Source organism: Hippocampus comes, unplaced genomic scaffold (genome assembly GCF_001891065.2).
Source record: "Hippocampus comes isolate QL1 unplaced genomic scaffold, H_comes_QL1_v1.1 scaffold382, whole genome shotgun sequence".
Lineage (NCBI taxonomy): Eukaryota > Metazoa > Chordata > Actinopteri > Syngnathiformes > Syngnathidae > Hippocampus > Hippocampus comes.
The window spans coordinates 557,658-580,029 of record NW_017805156.1 but is presented as its reverse complement, the minus strand read 5'-3'; the positions used below and the strand labels follow the sequence as shown (position 1 = coordinate 580,029).

The 22,372-nt window shown below is 43.2% G+C and overlaps 2 protein-coding genes across 2 annotated transcripts; both read right to left on the bottom strand.

Annotated features, from left to right (window-relative positions):
- Positions 1–87: 87 nt before the first annotated feature.
- naa40 (N-alpha-acetyltransferase 40, NatD catalytic subunit) lies at positions 88–5,618 on the bottom strand. Its single transcript, XM_019868641.1, has 8 exons — positions 5,251–5,618; positions 3,958–4,053; positions 2,754–2,806; positions 2,582–2,677; positions 2,355–2,513; positions 2,194–2,277; positions 1,455–1,532; positions 88–1,385 (listed from the first exon to the last, which is right to left on the bottom strand). The coding sequence occupies exons 1-8, from the start codon at positions 5,254–5,256 to the stop codon at positions 1,238–1,240; spliced, it is 720 nt and encodes a 239-aa protein (XP_019724200.1). The 5' UTR covers positions 5,257–5,618; the 3' UTR covers positions 88–1,237.
- A 450-nt stretch (positions 5,619–6,068) lies between these two features.
- Positions 6,069–11,005, bottom strand: LOC109515065 (tudor domain-containing protein 5-like). The gene is made up of 16 exons (XM_019868635.1): positions 10,822–11,005; positions 10,643–10,725; positions 10,429–10,545; positions 10,059–10,203; positions 9,810–9,985; positions 9,090–9,369; positions 8,911–8,993; positions 8,702–8,813; positions 8,036–8,175; positions 7,730–7,956; positions 7,306–7,515; positions 7,160–7,226; positions 6,778–6,966; positions 6,593–6,706; positions 6,464–6,514; positions 6,069–6,282 (listed from the first exon to the last, which is right to left on the bottom strand). The coding sequence occupies exons 1-16, from the start codon at positions 11,003–11,005 to the stop codon at positions 6,217–6,219; spliced, it is 2,244 nt and encodes a 747-aa protein (XP_019724194.1). The 3' UTR covers positions 6,069–6,216.
- Positions 11,006–22,372: the final 11,367 nt, after the last annotated feature.

Below are 22,372 nucleotides of genomic sequence, written 5' to 3'. Positions count from 1 at the left end.
CAGCGCGCATGCGCGTTAAGATTGATACATCTTTAAGTAGCGAGATAAATCAGCAAAAAACAAACAAACAAAAAAAACCGTCTTACGAAAAGAGAAACGACTTTATTGGATGTGTAGCATACAAAGAAAACACTGACAAGGCAGAATGACTGTGTTCCCTTTCATTATTGTGAACGACTGCACAGTAAGCATCAGTCTCCTCAGGTCTAATCAAGTCAGTTCATGTGAAGATTTCATGTTTCAAAAAGTGTTTCGCTTCAACATGGGATCCATAAGAGCACATGTATGTTATATACACATGGATAGAGGAGACCAAGAAAATGTGTTGTCCTAAAAGTGGCTATGTAACAATTTTTCCCAAAACTAAATAGGAGTCGTACATAAAATTGGTGACATTTTTTTTTAGACAGCTCACCTGCCAAGGGACCAAACAGTGGTCAAATTTTACAAACACTACTTATATTTTCAAGGCATGAGAGGAGCATGTCCAGGGCTCCGTTTTTTTGATTGCAACTACGACTATTGACATGAACTTAAAAGCAGATTGTTATTAAAACGGAATGACACAATCACTCCAAATGCATGTACCCTGTAGGCTTTGTAAACATAACAACGACTTCTCGCTCATAGAAATGAAAGCCTGGGATTTGGGGGGTGGGGGGTGAAAAGGCATGTTGGCAATGAGTCCACTCATGACGCATGTTCCTAATGGCGACCATCTAAGAAACTCCTTCGTTAGCCTAAGATTTACTATAGAGCCGCTGTTCCAAAAGCAGCATAACCGTGGCACACTTGTCATACTTCAGATTTACACTCATCGAAAGAAGGCTCGCTCCATCTGTTAAACCGACATGGAGCACATGCGAAACAAAACAAAAAGGCGGGATGTGCATTTACAGTGTGGCCGCAATGAGGCAGAAATCACTTTGAGATAACATGTTTTTCACGGGGGCTCACCTGGAAAGAGACGGCGACCGCGGCTTCTAACCTTCGATACAATGACAATGAGAGCCGAGTCACTTGTCGTCGTGGATAGGAAGAAGCTGACGGGAAAGGATGAAACAAACAGAAGCGCACACAGCATGCCGCTTTTACAGCAGAAAAACACAAACGTCACTCCGTAACATCGAGACGTGGAACCAAAAAACACCGCCATCCGTGGCCCGTAACGAAGAAAGGCGGCAGATCGAGCTTTCGCATACACTTTGCCCCTCGCTGCCTTTTCGAGGCCAAACTATCAGTGGCAGCATCCACCGCAGTGGCCGCCGCCGTGGCTGTGACCAACTGATGCTTCGCCGTGTTTGGTCCGCCGGCTCAGAATCTCATAGGAGCAGTCATCGCCGCAGCAACCGGACATGCTCGGCGAGGTCTCGTCCATCTCGAACCTGGCGAGGAAGCAGAGCGGATTCAAAACGGGCGTGGCCATGTTCTTGTTGGAATGGCGCAGTACTCACTGGAGAGCGTCTCTGAAGAACTGGTACGCCCCATGGTTGTGTTTAAAAACTGTCAGCATCACTTTCTTCATCTGCGTACTGCCGAGAACAAACATGACATCACAAGATTCAATAAACAACAACAACAACAAAAGTACTTTGTTTTCTCTGCCTTACACAAATCCCAAATGAAATGAATTGAAATGTCATTATTCCATTCTGTCCAATCAGATTTCAGCTTCAATGTGTTGCCGTGCAAATATTTGCTCAATGCCTCATAATCCTTTGTGTGGGCGCCATACACGTGCACACACAAATAGCACTGCATTGTCTCTTTTTTTAAACCAATCAGATTTTAGATTCACTATTACTCAGAGCGACCTCAGAATTTTACGCCCTCTGATTGGTTTAACGACGTTTAGGCCTCTGATTGTTTGAGCTTAAAATATCTCACACAGATGAAAAATGACTCTGTCTTCTTCAATGCCACGCATATTTATATCACATTTGTGTAATTTATTTTGTGGCTTGATGGTGTTTTAAAGAGATCACCAGCCCCTGAAAACCAGAATGTTTTTGATACAAGTGGTTCTTTATTATATAAAACCTTCATCCAAACTTAAACCAAAATCGGGACTGAAAAATCTCGAGCTGTGCATCTGAAGTCGAGTTACTGAAGGCATTCTCAAAATTGTTTGCAACTTTGCATTTGGCCCATCAAATATAAGGAGAATCAATGCACCCCCTCACCCCCATTTACCTGTTAGCGATGAGCTGTAAAATCTGAATGAGGAATTTGCCGAGCCCTTTCCTCCGCACTTTGCTCTCCAGCTGCACCTCGTAGCTGCCGCATGTTCACAAGTTAATAATATCCGGCACATCCTCACGTCACAACTACCAGGACAACAAACGACGCCCTACCAATATAGCACCTCTTCCCCACACTCCACGTCGAATCGAAAGTGGGAGAAGGCCACGGGGGCGGAGTCTCCGTCGCGGGCCAACAGATACCATGCCCTCTCGTCATTCATCTCCTCCCTTTTCTCGCGTTCCTTCCAGCCCCACTCGCTCTGCTCATAGCTGGCGGCACGGGAGAACAGTTTTACCATGGCGCTTTATGAACAAAAACATCTAAATCAGATGCTTACAGTGTCTGCATGTTGGCTCGCGTGAGTTCGAAAGCCCACTCCACCGACAACGGGTTGAGGGCCGTCACTCGCTTGCATTCGATCTGCAGGTTCAGTCTAGATGGGAGGATGCACATTGTCAGCACGACATGAAAGAGTGGGGATGGAGTGGTACACAAATAAATACACATACCCGTTCCTGTCGTATTTCTTGAAGGCTGGGAAGGAATCGAGCGGGTCATCGAGCTGGGAAATGATGGCACAAGTGTTACGCAGAATGCTCACAAAAGCTCATCTGACTGAATGGAAACCATTTTCCACACATTAGTAATCCTATTTTGATTTTGGTATTGCCCGAGGGTGGTTTAGATCCTATTTGGCAGGCAGAATTTTTTTGTGTTAGTCTTGGTCTCTGTGTCCCATTCTGCACTAGACTCGATGGTGTTCCACAGGGTTCAATTTTGAGGCCTCTGCTGTTTTCATTGTATTTGCGATCCCTGCGTTCCATCTTAAGAAAAAGCATGGTATTTTCTTTCAATGCAAAGGGGATGACAGTCATATCAATGTCTCGCGAGGCAAAAAGTACGATTTCTCATAAAGTTCAATTTTGTCGTGTCTGGAGGAAATCAAAGTCTGGATGGCACAAAACTTATTGGACTTTGACAAAAAGCAAACAAAAGTGATGGTGTTTGGTCTCGGTGGACTTTCCATATCTCATCCTGTTGTCTTGGGCTCCCTGATGTCTTGCATTTGGGTATTCAATTGGACTTTCAAATGGGCACCATTGTTAGTAGCATTTTTTAAAATTTATTTTTATTTTTTTTTAAATTTTAGGCCAGGGTTGCCCAACCCATTGATTTTAGGGTTTATTTTAAAATTATTCTTTAAATCTTTAAACTTAACTCTCCGAGGTCATCCATGTGTACATACCTGCCCGGCGCCTCAGGTCACAAGACACAACCAGAGATACTGAGGACAAAGTGGAGGCCCGGAAGACTGAGCTTTCCCTTTGGAATGACCTCCCGTGAAACGTCGTGCAAGAACCCTTTCCGTCCATCTTTAAAACTCATCTTAAAACACATTTTGATTCTTGGGTTTTCAAATCAGTTTGGGACTTGGTATTGTTTTACTGTGTTCACTATTATGTTAGTAATTTATTGTTTTAACTGTCTTTGTTTTTATATGTAATTTTTACTTAATTACAGCACTATGTATGCACCTGTGGTTGATTTAAAGTGCTCTAAGTAAAGTTAGGACCGATTTTGATGGTGTGCGGATGGCAAACGACGTGCCTGTGAAGCAGAAACCGACGACTCCCATGGGCCCAATTATTTACGGCATCAAAGCGATGCTGACAAAGCCCTCCTACACTTGGCCGCGCTTCCCAATCAAGTTACCTTATTGGCAGCGTCCACCTTAGCGCAGACGGCGTCCATGGCCGCCCTCTCCTCCAGACGCCGCGCTTTCTTCTCCTTCGCTCGGCTGGATTTTCTCTGGGCAAGGAAGATCAAAACAACATGATTATCATGATGGTCCAGGAGAGAGATCTGAGCGCAACCGAGCTCACTAACAAGCCACGCGGGTCAAGTGTTTAAAGGAGATCGTTTAGTTATTCACAAGGGAAATTCAGTTTAACGGGGAAGTCACATCAAACATTTTCATTACAAGATGTTCTACGCGGCCCCACTACTCTAAACAATGTATTCTGATCAATAGTGCGTTAGTGCAATATGAATTAAGCAGGAAAATTCAACCAACATAAGTGAAAAAATTCTTAATATCAGAAAACAGAGATCAATCATCACCAAAATTATTAGAAATCTGTACTTGCGGCCACTTCAACCACTGAAATTATTTGAATGATCAACCCAATATTTTGGATTTTATGGATGTTGAGTTTTCATATGCGCAGTGAGTGCCGATAGAGAGGATGATGTTCAGTGAAAACCAAAATATCGTGGCAATCGTTATAAATGTTATCCGGTCTGTTTTATTGGGTATGTATCAGTTTTTTTTTTTTTTTTTTTTTTTTTACATTGAGCCAACTTTCTTATGGAGGGAAAACACTTAACGTCCATAAAATCCAAAACATTGGTGCAACTGTTTTGATATATTCAGAGGCTGAAGTGGGAATGAGTAGAGATGCGCACATGAATTCCAGTGATGGTTGTTAACAGTTTAATTCTATTAAAGTATACATCTTTTTTTACATTAAGCATTTCAGACTGTCCTGTAATTGCTGCATTATTTGTGGATGCAAACAAACAAGTACCAGTTCTCCAGATGAAGTGGGGGCGGGTGGGGGGTAATGCAGGAGACCACTTTGACTCAGAGCTTTAAGCTCGGAATCTGTGGGAGCACGTGGATGGGTTTAACGCCAGAGTGCAAGTGGAGGATGTAAATCGCCGCCGCCGAGTACAGCAGTGGTGCAGGCAATCTTACTTGCATTAGTGGCATTTGGAAGCAGCTAACGCGGCTAGCGGGCACGGTGGTAAACATTGCGAACATGTCAGCGCTAAGTGTTAGCTCGCATGCTAAGCAGGCTACCACCATTAACCATTCTTCCTCTCGCCCACCCCCCCTCCTCTCATCAAGTTCATCTCTCCCTCTCTCTCCACTCTCACGCCATCACAAGCAAGGGCAGCAGCAGCATCAGCGGCGCTTTCGTGGTGCCAGCTCGTTCCACTCACCCCCATCTCGCGTCTTGTGCTCCGTCACCGCCCCCGTGAACGCTCCTTTTTTTGTGTCCGCGCGCCTGATTGTCGCCGCCGGGGTGCGAGCGAGCGTGGTAGCGCCGAGGACGACAATGACTTCCGTGCTAACGAGGCTAACTGAATTGCAGTGCCGGTCGGCCCGCGGTGAGAGCAGGGCGCAGCTATTCGCAAATAAAAATCAGCGCTCAGATATAACGATGGGAATGTGATCGGTCCCTTCTGTCGGATGGCCGCCAAAAAATGCGGGCTTGCTTTTATTGCAGGTCCATGTTGCTTTCGCCCTTTCTTTACGTCGCCCTCCCAGCCGTCCGACCGCGAGGCGTTCACGTGCTGCTCAAAAACTTCCGACTTCACATCACCCCTCTCCACAAAGGGACCTTCACGCAACAACTTCGGGATACATTAAATGTGCTCGTTTTCGAATGCTGGGGCAGTTTCAAACTGACAATGACTCAATTTCGCGTGGGTTTCATTTCACACGATTTTTAAATCATAAATGGTCATGAAAAAAAAAAGGCTGAAGATTTAAGGCACTCGATCCCGAGAGCGTGAACGTACCGCGCGAATTTGTGTTCCTCGTTTTGGAAGTTTGCTCACTCGGCATATTTTAATGACCTTTACATTTACAAGAAGCTTTGACATGACATGACATTTTCTTTCACTCTGCGAGTCTTATCAAATCAACATAAAAATGAAGAAATGCAAATAGGGTCTTTTGGTACGCTATTATGGTGATCAAACCATACATGTGCAGTTTCATCTTTGCAAAACAAAAATGCTGACAGGGAAGGTACACATTATCTTCTTTTAATATCACAATATGAACATTACAAAGAAAACAATGCCTTGAATTCAAAAATATATAAAAACAAATAAAGCAATTCCTTTTTACAGCAGTGTCGTTAAGAACCAAAATAGCTCGACAAACGAATAGGAAGGGTCTCAATTATCTGGCTGCAGGAAACCAGCTGTCAAACCTTCACCTGAAGAGGAGAGCAAAGCGAATACCTGGACACCAGACGAAAATGCTGCATCAAAATGATTATAAAATAACCATGTGTGTTTAAGTAAGAAGAAAAACAGATTTTAGTTTTCGGCTCAAATTTACTTGACACGTATGTTCTCCACTGGCAGGGTAGCCAATTACATTTTGCTAAATCACGCAAAGACAACCCAAGTGAGACCTGACCTCCTCCTCCACGATCAGCTCCAAGCCCGGCATCTCGTCCAATTCAACCTGCTTTCCCAAAAAAAAAAAAAAAAAAAATCCCCTTTCAGACTCCTGGTACATGAATACATTGGTAATTTGAATGTCAACCTTCTCTGTGATGGTGGCGCCTTTAACGTCATCCAATGTCATCTCCTCTACTTCATCCGGGTCGATTTTGTCATCACCCAGGTACAAAGTGACTGGACTGTCCTTCACACACGGCTGAGTGAGATATGCGACAATTAGCCAACAGATGAAACAAAGAAATCCCAACGGAAATATTGGCGACTGACCGAAGGCCAGCAGGCCACGGCGTGGCCCTGGCTTAGCAGGACGGCGTGGATGTAGACGTCGTCGCTAGTGTGCGTGTCACAAAGGTAGAGCTGCAGCACGTCTCCGGCGTAACACTTGAAGGCACCCACGAGGACGTGATTAGAGCAAAGGCTCTGGAAGGAAGCGGTGGCCTCTGAGGTCCACGCGCCCTATCACAGAAACTGAAAGTCTCAGAGCTAAACCGCACGTCATGTTGAGTTTTAATTGAGAATTATTCCAAAAACATGCTGTATGTCTATGCACAACCTGGCTCGTAATTGGCTGGCGACCAGTATCAGCACATGCATGGCTCAAATGAGGATTGACTTTGTTAAATGGATGGAGGGATGTTATAATGCTTACAGTTCTTGGTTTAATTCCAGCCAATGATGAGGGGACAGCTTGCGCCGGGAGAATGGAGAAGCACGTCCTGTGAAAAAAAAAATAGTTTTGAGTTCTAATGGGCTAGATGACCCCCCAAATTCTTTTCTGTGTCAGTGTAAGCATACTTGAGGAACTTCAGGTTGGCAGAGGGCAGCGTGGTGGTGTTGCCGTAATCCACAAAGTACACCTCCACTTGACAGGTGCTGACGACTCGCTGTATCACCACTCGGTAGAACCAGAGGCCCGCCGTGGCCACGCAACAGGCTTGGCCTCGTCGGACAAATCTCCGTGGGAGTTGGTAGCGCTCGGACACCTCCGGACAGGTGTAAAATTGCCTGGATGAGGACGGCAACAAGGGAATGATATTTCTGCTGAAATTATGTGAATGCTGAAAATCTTAAGATCAACTGAAATGCTGAGCAATTCATTTACATGTGTAGGAGGGAAGCTAAATATGTAAAATATGTCAATTTGGAAATTTTGAGAATGTAGAAATTGATGCTCTTCAACATTCTCACACAAACATACAAAAGTTGAACAGCTACTCACCGCATCTCGAACATCATGTTCAGCAACGCGCGCGACTCGTCGCTCTCGAAGAAGCTGATGTAGAAATGTCCCGGAGACTCGACATGCTCCACCTGGACGGCCGTGATCTCGCGAGCGGCGCGTTGCGTTGGCCGCTTGAGACGCTCATGAAGTAGGACGTCCAGGGTCTCGTCCTGGGCCACGGCAGAGTTGCGACAAACCTTTATGGCTGGTCTTTCCTCAGCACTCTGACGTGGAAATGGAATGTATTGAATTATCACTTTCCACGAAATAGCCTGGTAGCACAAAAGACATTATTTACCCCACCTCCTCACTGGTCCCATCGTGTTGGGCCTCCGTCGAACAGCGATTGTCTTCTGTCATAATTTTGCCTTCCTGAGGTGATAAGCTCTTCTTGTGTGCGTTCGTACCAGAGTGGCCAATACTACCCTCTTGGCTTGAATCGACTAAAGGAGGACATGTCAGGTGTCTCATCCGTCAGCGCACTTCCGACATTGCCAATCGTAGTACGTATTGAGCCAGATAAGAGTGTAATGATACCGTTTAGTGGCCATAAAAAAACCAAACAAACAAACATATATTGGTAAGCCAACATATAACACATTCTACAACCTCCCACATAGCTTAGCAAGGAGAAACAATTGTTACGTTAAGTAACTCTACAATATACAAATAGCTAACGTGCCATAACGTGCACCTAAGTGCCACAAACGGATGCCGGCAATGCTAATGGTTTAGCTAACTTAATGCGATCACACCAGAAACATGAACTGTAACAATGTGAAACTTCTCCTTTTATCATATAAATATGACACTGATTTGTAACATTAAATATGTTGAACTTATTTTTTAAAACAACCCAAGGTACTGGTAAACCTCTATAAAATGTGATTTTTGAACCCCTGTCCAATACTGTACTTATTTTTTGAAAAAAAGAAGAAAAAATACCTATTAAAAATTACGGTACCTTACCTCGCCCAGGGCTGTCCCAGTCCCCAACAACGGTGCGGTCTTTGTCGCCCTCTAGTGGCTGTATGGGTACGTGGCCATTCTCAATCAGATGCACAGCCTTGCCTGAAGGCCTCTGCCAAGCAACAACAATCCTTCAAAGCAGGTCACCCAAAAAAGACAAGCAAATAAAAAGAATCCTACTACAATGTGCTTTCTTTTTAAGAACGGACCTCCAGCAGCAGTTTCTGATCGACATCTGCTTCCACGTCTCGGTTCTTATTCCGCGCCGCCGTGGGTAGACAGGTTGGTGACTCTTAGTGAATGAAAATTGAGGTGGTTTTGAATACAGCGAGAGGAGTTAAATTGAGAAATTGTAATCCAATCCGGCATTACCAATAACGGAACACACCTGATGGTTTTCCTTGCGTCGGAATTCTGCACCTCTGTGAGCTTTTCGGAGACATCTTTTTGACGCAATTGGTTGTGTAGAACAATCCAGCGGGATGCATTGACACCACATTGTTTCTCAGGGTGACAATGAAGCCCATGTTGGTGGGCTGGATGAAGATCAGATCTGCCACAGCCTCTAGCATCTCTCTGAGGGTGTTGAAACCAAAGTTGTCGGGGATCAGCTTGTGGCCAAAGCACCGCACGTAGCAGGAATTCAAGTCACACAACTTGAGGGGTCCCTGCAACAATCGCCGTTTTAATGGCACAGTACTGCAGCTCTGCGATGATATGATCATATGCGGTAGACGATATCCTGTACATTTCATTAACTGTGACTAAACTATCTTTGATCAGAAAAAAATTAGGAATGGACAAATTTTTTGATATCTGTCTTATTTCAAGGTATCGGGTCCTTGCTACAGTTCACTGATACCATGGCGACTTCTTGTGGCCGTTTTAAAAAACTGGGATATATGTCTTCCTTCAAAATTATCTGTCAATGATTTAACAACAACAAAAAAAAAGCACCAAAAGTTGTAGTGGTATCGGTTACCTGGTTTCGGTATTGGGGAGTATTCAATGGTTGTGTACTCTTATATCAGTCTGAAAAAAGTGCTATGGAACATCCTGAATGAAAATAAACAAGCCTAATACACCACACCATCAGGATCCAGATTACCTGATAGAGGAGGATTTGCAGCTGCGCTCTAAAAGTGTCGAGTGAGAGAAAAAATGTTTGACGTGGAAGGATGGGTGCTGGTTGATACTGGTGGAAATCGCCAGTGCTCTTTTTCTTTGGCCTGCGCTGATTAGCCACCAACTGCTCAATATGCATGGTGGACTTGTCACTCACAGCTGTGAAGGCACAGACGGACACTCATACAGAACCACAGACTTCATTGATATCACACGATCAGCTGTCAACTACCTTTCAAGACTGGACAGCCATTGACACCGCGCGTCACTGACAGCACGTCCGGCATTGCCGCGGCCATGTCCATAACATTGCTGAAGCCCAGCAATTGCAGCGGCATGGGATATCCCAGCATGTTGGATGCTAATGGTTTAGCTAACTTAATGCGATCACACCAGAAACATGAACTGTAACAATGTGAAACTTCTCCTTTTATCATATAAATATGACACTGATTTGTAACATTAAATATGTTGAACTTATTTTTTAAAACAACCCAAGGTACTGGTAAACCTCTATAAAATGTGATTTTTGAACCCCTGTCCAATACTGTACTTATTTTTTGAAAAAAAGAAGAAAAAATACCTATTAAAAATTACGGTACCTTACCTCGCCCAGGGCTGTCCCAGTCCCCAACAACGGTGCGGTCTTTGTCGCCCTCTAGTGGCTGTATGGGTACGTGGCCATTCTCAATCAGATGCACAGCCTTGCCTGAAGGCCTCTGCCAAGCAACAACAATCCTTCAAAGCAGGTCACCCAAAAAAGACAAGCAAATAAAAAGAATCCTACTACAATGTGCTTTCTTTTTAAGAACGGACCTCCAGCAGCAGTTTCTGATCGACATCTGCTTCCACGTCTCGGTTCTTATTCCGCGCCGCCGTGGGTAGACAGGTTGGTGACTCTTAGTGAATGAAAATTGAGGTGGTTTTGAATACAGCGAGAGGAGTTAAATTGAGAAATTGTAATCCAATCCGGCATTACCAATAACGGAACACACCTGATGGTTTTCCTTGCGTCGGAATTCTGCACCTCTGTGAGCTTTTCGGAGACATCTTTTTGACGCAATTGGTTGTGTAGAACAATCCAGCGGGATGCATTGACACCACATTGTTTCTCAGGGTGACAATGAAGCCCATGTTGGTGGGCTGGATGAAGATCAGATCTGCCACAGCCTCTAGCATCTCTCTGAGGGTGTTGAAACCAAAGTTGTCGGGGATCAGCTTGTGGCCAAAGCACCGCACGTAGCAGGAATTCAAGTCACACAACTTGAGGGGTCCCTGCAACAATCGCCGTTTTAATGGCACAGTACTGCAGCTCTGCGATGATATGATCATATGCGGTAGACGATATCCTGTACATTTCATTAACTGTGACTAAACTATCTTTGATCAGAAAAAAATTAGGAATGGACAAATTTTTTGATATCTGTCTTATTTCAAGGTATCGGGTCCTTGCTACAGTTCACTGATACCATGGCGACTTCTTGTGGCCGTTTTAAAAAACTGGGATATATGTCTTCCTTCAAAATTATCTGTCAATGATTTAACAACAACAAAAAAAAAGCACCAAAAGTTGTAGTGGTATCGGTTACCTGGTTTCGGTATTGGGGAGTATTCAATGGTTGTGTACTCTTATATCAGTCTGAAAAAAGTGCTATGGAACATCCTGAATGAAAATAAACAAGCCTAATACACCACACCATCAGGATCCAGATTACCTGACAGAGGAGGATTTGCAGCTGCGCTCTAAAAGTGTCGAGTGAGAGAAAAAATGTTTGACGTGGAAGGATGGGTGCTGGTTGATACTGGCGGAAATCGCCAGTACTCTTTTTCTTTGGCCTGCGCTGATTAGCCACCAACTGCTCAATATGCATGGTGGACTTGTCACTCACAGCTGTGAAGGCACAGACGGACACTTATACAGAACCACAGACTTCATTGATATCACACGATCAGCTGTCAACTACCTTTCAAGAGTGTCATGCCGAGGCTGTTGCCATCTTCGCGCGTCAGCTGGTTGGGGTCCAAGCCGTCTTTGGATGACATGAGCAAAGAGCGGACATCCTTCTTGAGCTGAGCCAAGAGCTGTTCCTTGTTCGACTTGTCTGCTAACATCTGTAGGAGAGCCCCAAAATAAAAATAAAATAAAATAAAGACTACTAGGTAGCGAGTACCGTGAGAAGAAATAAGGCAAGTTCTTTCTGTGCGGCCCGGTACCAAATGCCCTGCGGACCGGTACCGGTCCGCGGACCGGCGGTTGGGGACCCCTGATCTAGAACACACAGGACAGCAGACCACGAGGACGGAGTTTGACACATGTGCTCCATGACCTCTGTGGACATAAAAAATAAAAAAATCAGTTCACACATTTGTTTAGCCAAGCATTCCTGTCAGACTTGCTGAATTAGGTGTGTTGGAGGAGGGAAACATCTAGAACACACAGGACAGCAGACCATGAGGACGGAGTTTGACACATGTGCTCCGTGCCCTCTGTGGACATAAAAAATAAAAAAAATCATTTAACACATTTGTTTAGCCAAGCATTCCTGTCAGATTTGCTTTGATTGGTCGTTTTTTTTTGTTTTGTTATATTTGCTGATTGAAGTTCGTGATACTTTATTTTAACAGTCGTAATTAAAATACAGTCTCACAAGTAACGTAATGCACTCTGAATCCTGTCCATGACTAGTGATTTAAAAAAAAAAATACATAATTGGATTACTGCATGCAATGTCCAAAAAATATCTTTGACTGCAAATCACAACATCGAGCTAGGCTCAGTTCAAAAAGACTGGAAGGTAATGAAAAAAAACCCCACATTTGGTTAAAGTTAAAACTGGTGTAGCATTCTATTCACTATGTTTAACAGTCGTAATTAAAATACAGTCTCACAAGTAGCGTAATGCACTCTGAATCCTGTCCATAACTAGTGATTTAAAAAAAAAAATTTACATAATTGGATTGCTGCATGCAATGTCCAAAAAATATCTTTGATTGCATATCACAACATCGAGCCAGGCTCAGTTCAAAAAGACTGAAAGGTAATGGAAAAAAAAAACACACATTTGGTTCAAGTTAAAACTAGTGTAGCATTCTATTCACTATCCAGGCTGACGCTGTAACAAATAGTTGTCAAAATAATGCTCTCGTTCTCAATCAAAAGTTCCCTCAGAGGAACAGAAAACGCAACTTAGTGCAACATAAGACATAAAGCGTAACACTGTCCGGGCGAGACTGACTTGATTGCGCGTTAGCATCTTCAGAGGAACAGAAAACGCAACTTAGTGCAACATAACACATAAAGCGTAACACTGTCTGGGCGAGACTGACTTGATTGCGCTAAACTAACGTTAGCATCCGCTAAACTAACGTTAGCATCGCCATCTTGTCGCAACCACACCGATTCATACATCAAGAAAAAAAAAGACAACTACTAAGCTTCTCTTGGATTTGATTTAAACACTCTTACCATCAACGCGCTCTTTTTTCTTAGTGATGGTTTGACCACCCAAAGGAAAAAAAAAAAGACAACTACTGAGCTTCTCTTGGATTTAATTTCAACACACTTACCATCAACGCGCTTTTTTTCTTAGTGATGGTTTGACTATCTAGATTACGACTGTGAGGCTTCCCCCAAAAGTGGCGACAAGATACGTCGCTGGTTGCTAAGCACAGAGCCAATAAAGACGTTCAATTAAGCCACTTGGTCAATGCGCCGCACCATATTCTTGACACAGCCACGATAAAAGCGTTACTTGAATTTGCGTCCACGGGGGGGTTAAAACGAACAGATTTAACCTTAGTGAGCTGCCAGCAAAGTGGAGAAATTGATTTATGTGTATTAAATGTTACAAACACCGCAGATGAATTATAAACAGTAAACTGTCAAATAAATGCCTCAAACCTGAGCACTATTATTTTCGTGAAGGCTTAATTACAGCAGCTCTTTATTATTATTATCTATTTATATTTTACAACATGAATCAAAACGAAGGGCAAAACTGTTGCCTGGTGACTGACAGTTTTGGTGGTTCGGGGTTTGAATCTCAGCTCCAGCCCTCCTGTCTGGAATTTGCATGTTCTGTTATTTGGCTTTCTATCATAAACAATCATTATAGAAAATGCAATGTTTGCCATTTAGATGATGCTGAGTCAAATGCCATTGTCCAGCAGATTGGAGCTAATAGCTGTCTGATATTGCCAGGAAAAATAAAATAAACATGTATACCATAAATGGCGCTTTGAACCTTGAACCCGGGCTTCTCTGCCAAGAAAACCCCCAAACATGGCCACAATAGAGGAGTTTGAATTTAATTACAGCTGCAATCGCTCGTAAGTATGGCGGTCGGTTACATGATTGCGTTGTGGTACCAAAGAGCAGCGACGGCAGTGAAAAAGCTTCAAAAACATACTTCAAATAAGTGAAGCACACTGTAGAATTCAAACGGTAATTAAAAAAAGGGTATCTTCATGTGGCTGTTACTCATCCTCCATTCACTTGTCTTCATTCAAGGCCACTAAGACGAACATTTATCCTCATTTCATGTGTAAAACAAACAAACAAAAGAAAAAAAACATGTATCTGCTCCATTACCAGCACATCACTACCCTTAAATCTTTGAAGTGGCTGGCAAGAAAGGACGTGAAGTGGCAGCGAGTGTTTGCTAACATTTCTGAGAAGTGATTGAACCACAATAATTAGATGAGTTAAAAAAAAAAAAAAAAAGGAATTAAGTGCTTCTAGATCTTGTTTTTAAAATGTCCACGTTGCAATTTCGAGACCTGACCACTTGATGGCGCTAGAAATGTGTCAATGGGAGAAGAGAGGCCCAGCTGGTGAGGACAAAGTGACATCATGCAGCCAAAAGCAGCAGCCACTGGAAATGTTCCAACACGTTCTTTCTTTTTACGCCCACAAATGTGAATATCAAAATATCCAACAATAGGACGAGTCACCATGACGTCATACATACTTCCGGGTGGCAAGAGCAGAAGCCTTCTCTGATTGCACCACGAGTAAACAAACCCTGCCATTGGACCAAGATGGAGCCTTAAAAAAAAAAAAAAAAAGAATCATTGTGTTGAATGAATCATTTTCTTCTTTCAGGGTTGCATGGGTAGCATTCTTCTCTACTGCCTTAATTTGCCATCTTGGAAAGAATAGACAGAAAAAAAAGAAAAAAAAATCAGAATTATATTCCTTTTTGGAGCTTTGGCCGCTTATTAAAGCCCCCAGTGGATTTTCCACAACAAGGCGTTCCAAAGCGGCCATGCCATTGTGAAGCCCTACATTTTTTTTATCTTATATCCGTCCTTTACCTTCTCGTGTGTGACGTATGCACACCCGTGGCCGGCGACGAGGCGCTCCAAAGCTTCCACCTTCAAACATATTTCTAAACAAATCTCTGAATTTACTTTACTGTGTGCTAAATTTCACATGTAAATTTGACTGAAAGTGCATTCACTCAGGTTATCATCATTAAACTCCATTGTACTTATTTTGGTGCACGGCAGCATTTCTGGAAGAGTGGCAAGCAGGAAAAAAAAACCTGACAACAACTAAAGAAACAAGTCCAAATTGACTTGCTGGATGTAAAGCTGCAACATTTCCCCAGTTACACTGAGGCGTGTCTGAGAGGCAACAAAGCAGAGTGACTGCCAGTCAGCCGGGCCTCTACTGGGATGATAAATCATCACGCTGATGAGCAGCCGCACACCGGGTCAATACGCTCGCTGAAGGATTCATCGGAATAAGCCCAATCAATCAAGCGCGCTCATATTAGCGCACTTTGTCAAACCCAAACGAGCCACTAAGATGACAAAACAAAACAAAGAAAGATGGCATGAACACACTCTGAGCGAGCGAGAGAATGCTTTAGGAGGGCGTCAGGTCCAGAACCACAGCAAGGTCTTTCTGAACTTTCACTACTGTTGATTCTTTTTGTTGTGTACTCTGAGCTGGAATTATTATTTTTTTAACCTGATCATAAAAGGCCATCATCAAACAAAAAGCATGATTTTGAACCATCACAGAATATTCAGACTTTTGGAATCTGAAACCTTTAACAATAGCACAAAAAAAACAATTTGTGTCCATGTTTTTCAACTTGTATCCCAAATGATGCTCCAAGCATTGTTCTGGCGATACATCAAGTGCATCAACCTCTTCAGTTTTTCAAACAGCTACCTATTCCAGCAACTTTTTGTTTTGTTATTTAAAGTAGCAGGCATGAAAATTACATTTCTGGCTCTCCAACAAAAAACATCAGCCATGTTTGAAACATGAGTTAAAAATAATAATAATGGCATTTCGCTTCATTCAGTGAGTTGGTCACGACCGAGAAGCAGAAAAATGAAGAAATAAGGCTCAGAAATGCTAAAAGCAAATTTGATGCATTCGGCAATACAGAATAGGATTAGTTTTAGCATTAGTTTTATGAACGTCATATGTAGTTTCAATTATTTATTATTTTTCAACTTTACTCTTTGTGGACTAAAATAACCTACCCCGGAATCACTCTTTTTAAAATATTCTTTAAACCAATAAATCTCCTTCATGGGGGATGGGGGGGGGGGCGGGGGGTCTCGACGTGCCTGAAAACTCACCAACAGCACGGAAAGTTTGAATTTTTTTTTTTTTCTCGCGTCAGATCTCATCAGATCAGTTTGTAATTTGCTGTTCTAAAGAAAGACCCAATCACGTTTGACGCACCGCCGGATGCGGACACACATCATATTCCTTCCGCAGGGGACCTCAAAGTGGGCGGCGTTGCCGCGGGGTGGAGGTGGGTCGCCGGAGGGCAAATGATCCCAAAGTGATTTAAAGCACGAGTGAGTCATCGGGTGGAAAGTGCAGAGAGGTAAGAATGAACATGCCCCGAATGCCGGCAAAACTTTTTGACAAAGTCATGAATCGCACAGCCTGACTACATTAAAGCCAGCAAGTAAAAAGTAAACACGAGCAAGCCGTGGGGGAAGGAAAAAAAGATTCTCCGCTCGCATTAAAATGTCGCTTCGCTTTGTCAAATGTAATTGCCCGTGAGGGACTGGAGAAGGCAAAAAGAAAGACGGTGAGTGACAGACTCGCGCTCACTCAGAACAGACAACGCAAGCACGTACAACGGCAAGCGGGTTCCACTGGAGAGCTGCGCCGTTCCAGTTGGAGGAATCGTGTCAATCACGCAGAGCTGTTTCTAATATTTTGACCTTCTCAGGTCGAGCTGAACAATTAATAGAATTCAAACGGCGGGATTTACCAAGTTGGCGTCTTGAATGCTAACCTATCAGTAAACCTCATCTATGACCAAAACATTGATGTATCAGCAATTGGATAGTTTATTGCCCATCCATCCATTTTCTAATCCGTTTATCCTCACGAGGGTTCTCGGCTGACTTCGGGCAGTAGGCGGGGTACACCCTCAGCTGGTTGCCAGTCAATTTCTGGCCGCATAGAGACAAAATGTAACCATTCACACTCACAAACACAATTTCGAGCAGGGGTGCTCAATACGTCGATCGCGATTGACCACGAGCCTGTGGACTGATCCCAAGTCGATCGCGAGGGGTGTACGGGGAAATGAGGGGGGAAACCGGAGTACCCGGAGAAAACCCACACAAGCACGGGAAGGACATGCAAACCCCACACAGAAAGGCCGGAGCCTGGATTCGAACTCTTGACCTCTATACTGTGAGGCGGAGGTGCCGACCACTCATCCGCCACACCTGCTAGTTTATAGCACTAGTGTCAAAGTCAAGGCCCGGGGGCCGGATCTGGCCCGCCACATCATTTTATGTGGCCCGCGAAAGCAAATCATATGTGCCAGCTTCCATGCTACTTGCTTAAATCTGTACCGAAATAATCTTGTTAACTGGTTTACACTCACTTGAACAATAACTGAAGAAACAACAAACAAATAGTTGACTGATATCAAAACTCATAATCCGTCTTTTTTTGTGTGTGTGTGTGTGTGTGTGTGTGTGTGTGTGTGTGTGTGTGTACAAGTAATAATACAATGCTATGATGAAACATTTCTTCAGTCGTAACGACCCTTCGAAGGAAGACATAACTCCAAAGTGGCCCGCGACAAAAATGAGTTTGACACCCCTGGTTTATAGTAACACAGATGAATTTATTGCATGTGTTTGGGAACAAAAATCACATATTCAATCGAAACCTCAATTTTTGTTCAAAATCGTTCAGCCTTACTCCCAGAGAGATAAATGACACCGAATATACAGTAAGTACGACCACAGAAAATGAAGATTAATGCTTGTGAGTTGTGTTACATCACCCACTAGATTTTGGAATAACGTTAATACCCCTAAAGAGCTTGTTTTGAATCATTTAATGTCGACTCGACAAACCTCAACCAAGCATAATCCAAATAAAGGCAAAAGCAAAAAGTGACACGAAGGGAGCCCCACCAAATCCTGCCACTTCACTTTTTTTTTCAGCCATTCCTCTAAAAGCCTCGAGTGAAAAGGTAGGAAAGACGGGGGCGCGCGGGGGGGGGGGGGGAAAGGGGGGGGGGGACAAAGGGGATGAGTCGGCAATCAAATATTTAGCAGGTAAAATCATGTCCCTCCCGTCTACCCGTCACTGGTGCTCTCGACGATTCTTCACCCGCGCACTCACCTCGGTTGCCGCGTGAGACTTGTGCTTGCGCTCAACAAAGGCTGGGCCAAAGAAAGAAATGGTTATTGATTATCGGACGGGCCAAAGGGGAGCAGACGGTGCCGCCATTAGCCCGATACGCGTCCCTCGGGAGCGTCGCGGTGGCAATCTATAACTGCCGCTACTCATTTGTCCCCCACTAAATGTCAAGCTGTGGCTACTTTGTGAACGCGCCGCCGAACGAAGCGAAGCCAACGAAGCGGAGTAAAAAAGAAAAAAAAAAAACCTGACGGGAGGAAGAAAGAGTGAGAGGGAAAGGTCAGCGAGAGCAAAGAGCACACAGTGTCTGAATGGCTCACACTGGCATTAAAAAAAAAAAAAAAGTGGGGAGAGAAAATGCCCAGAGAAAAAGATGGAAGAAAGGTCCCGTGGAGACAAAGTGCACTTTGAAAAGAGGCACGAGAACAATGGCGACCCCGGGATGGAAAATGTGAGGTGACTCGTTCACACTTTGCCTCGCTCATGTTCAATCGGAAGCATCGGCGGGCCTCACCACGTGTGTCCGCTCTGCCTGCTTACTTCCAGCAGAGGACTTTCTAGCCCAGAATAATGCGACCGTGTTGATTTCTTTTGATAACATTGAAGTCTTTTTTTTTTTTTTTTTGGCGACTTCAGTAGTTCTCAGACATTCTACACTCGGGGTGTCAAATTCATTTCACATTGCGGGCTACATACGGCACATTAAAATTATACCATACTCTGCTATAAATAACCAAAATAATATGTCTTTCCTTTGTTTTGGTCTAAAGAAGCACAAGAACATGAGGAAAATGTTGAAATGTAATGAACATATCTTTTACAAAACATTTCATGAAGCACCTTAGATTTCCTTAGACAAATGTGCAATTTACTTTTCATCATTCACATGCATGCATTGCAACTCATCCCACTGATTGTACAAAGGCACCCAACTTTAACAAGTCATGATTATTGAAAAATATAGTCATGCACTTTAAGACTGAACGAAAATTATAAAGAAAGGAATTTTAAAACCATTTACACGTGCATATAAAATCTAAATGTAATCCCTGCCTACACCTTACAAACTAAGGAGAGTGCTATTAAATGTGTAAAAAACAGTGTGTCCCCTAGCGGATACTCCATGAATTGTACCTTGTTCAAAATATTCCGTGTCTTTTATGCATTTTTTCAGTTTTAAATGATCCTGCGGCCCTGATCGAACCTCCTTGGGGGTCCGGTTCCGGCCCGCGGGCCGTATGTTTGACACCCCTGTTTTACACCAAGTGCCACCATCTTAGCCAACATTAAACACAAAATAAATACAAGATAAAAGATACATTTGCAAGACCCCCACCCTTTGTCGCTCTCCGCTCACCATGCACACCACCATATAAATAAAAATTGGACCTAAGTAAAAGTTTAAAAAGCAAATGGTACTAAAAAGTTAAAGACAAGTGAACTGTAATTGTTGTGATTCATTTGCGGACCACTTCCTTGATTTCAGCAAATCATTTTAAGACTTGAAACCGGCACTACATTATACAATACAATACAATACAATACATGCTGATTTACGCAGTCACTTCACAAAGATTGCAATATTTCTTTTTTTTCTCCTCATTTTGATGAGTACAGACAATCCTAAATTCACCATCTCAACAAAGTAATGCTCACACATACAACGATTTGATATTTACAAAATATCAAACGTTTGCTAAATTGTAGATGATTCTTCTCCCGCAGAGGAAAAAACAAAAACTGCCAATCTCTAATTTTAACATCTTGAAAGACCGCCGAATCAGAGAGAACTGCAAAGATTTGTCCGTTTTCTCACCTTGTGTACTATTGACCCCCCCCCCCCCGGAAAAAAAGTCCCTTTATGGGCTTCTTATCGTCTATTTAAGCGCCTCTCCGTTACCGCGTTGCAAATCACGAAGATGGAAATGTGGGCAGAGTGAGAATCGGCAGCGCCGCCCCGCGCGGACATATTTCACGTTTCACGTCATTACTTTTTATGACACTTGAGGAAACGACTCGTTCTCCACAAATCACATCTGCTCTTTCGCCATGCGGAAACTCATTAGAAAAAGAGGTCGAGTAACAGCGGGAGATGTATTTATTGTAGATTTGATCTCACATGAGCCAAATGACTGCTGTAATCCACTTTGCAAAGTTGAAAAAAAACAACAAGATATTGTGTGTACGTTTTTGTTCAGACACTAGCTCCGCCCTTTTTGTGCCGTACAAAGACCCGGGGTGCCGGAAAATAGCTCGTACGGATCATTTATTTTGGCACACGGCACCATTTTTGGACATTTTAGTGTAAAACAGAAGGCAAGGAACGGCAACTGTATTGATATAGCCCAGTTCATACACAAGGCAGCTCAATGTGCTTCACACAACCAAAAGTAGAACCCCTAAACGTATTTACAAACAAACAGCTCAAGACATTCAAAGGCAAAGCAAACACTGGCGGAGCTGGAGGGGGCGTCGCTTATCAAAATGACAAAAAGAATATACATTGACAACACTTGATGCATTTACAAACAACATATTTAAAGATTTAAATGGTTAGCGCGTCAACCTCACAGTGCAGAGGTACTGGTGGGTTTTCTCCGGGTACTCCGGTTTCCTCCCACATTCCAAAAACATGCATGGCAGGCTGATTGAACACTCCAAATTGTCCCTAAGTGTGAGTGTGAGCACAGATGGTTGTTCGTCTCTGTGTGCCCTGCGATTGGCTGGCAACCAGTTCAGGGTGTCCCACGCCTACTGCCCAAAGACGGCTAGGATTGGCTCCAGCGTGCCTTGCGACCCTTGTGAGGATAAGCGTATCGGAAAATGGATGGATGGATATTTAAAGACATTTAAAAGCAAATCTATTTTAAAATGCTTCAAAAAAACCTTAAGGAATGTGAAAAAAGAGTTTTTAACCTCAGTGCTAAAATGTATCTTATAAAGTTGCTTGCTCATGCACTCGACTTCATTCTGTTATCTGAAGGAGTCGCTGTCCACGGTGCTGATTGCGCTCTCCTCCCAAGAAGAGTATAAAAAAAGAGTGATGGGGGTGGAGACTCCGTTGAAAGTTCTGTGAATGGTGTCTCTCCATGTTTCTTTTTTTTTTTTTTTTTTTTTTAGCTGAAGACAAAAGTGCAATTTTCAGCAACTTTGCGCAAAGCAAATGTATGGTAATGCTTGCACGACGCAGGAGGCCATTCCGTGGCCTGTCAATCCGTGTTGTTTCCATGGCGATGTGCCGCGATTGATCCTCGGGGGTTTTAATGCTGAGGGAGTTTGAAACAACAGAAAAATATGAAGGAGTACTGTATTAGTAGTGGCAGTATTTTTTTTTTGTTGTTTTTTTTTTTGCCTTAGATGGTATTAAAAAAAGAACAACGAGCTTTGCGGGTTGGAAAAAAAGTATGTGACATTTACAAGATAATGAAAGCCTTCACAATATTGACTCAAATCAGTGCTGTACAGTTCTGAACGTATCTTTGGAGTTTTTATTTAAAATGGCTACCGTCCTTTCCCTTCGCAAAATGTCACAAAAGCAACCCAACATCTAATTGCTTGGCCCTTAAATTAACAAATGAGGAATAGCAGCGGCCGTTTTTTTTTTTTTTTGCCCTTTCTCTACCACTGATGGCGCCATAACAACAAAAGCAATGCCCAAAATGTCACCCCCCCAACCCCCACTCCTCCCCAATGGATTTGAAATGACTCATTACCTTTGAACAGCAAATGAGAGCGTTTTGGATTCAATCATGGCAGCATTTCGTACTTACACCGCTCAAGAGCAAAATTTGACTCAGAGATGGCTTTATATGTCCCTCAACATATTTTTGGCGCTGATTTCCAAAATGTCTTTACGTTTGTTGCAGCACATCAGATTTTGATATTTGGGATTTTCT

Bases quoted from the DNA above. Each gene is read 5' to 3' on its own strand.
- naa40 (XM_019868641.1), bottom strand. The intron at 1,533-2,193 runs GTAAATGGGGGT...TGTTCTCGGCAG, and splicing joins TTACAGCTCATCGCTAACAG to TACGCAGATGAAGAAAGTGA. The intron at 1,386-1,454 runs GTGAGTACTGCG...CTTCCTCGCCAG, and splicing joins TTCTTCAGAGACGCTCTCCA to GTTCGAGATGGACGAGACCT.
- LOC109515065 (XM_019868635.1), bottom strand. From the start codon at position 11,005: ATGCTAGAGGCTGTGGCAGATCTGATCTTCATCCAGCCCACCAACATG. The intron at 7,516-7,729 runs GTGAGTAGCTGT...GTCCTCATCCAG, and splicing joins AACATGATGTTCGAGATGCG to GCAATTTTACACCTGTCCGG. The intron at 6,967-7,159 runs GTAAGCATTATA...TTTCTGTGATAG, and splicing joins CTGGAATTAAACCAAGAACT to GGCGCGTGGACCTCAGAGGC.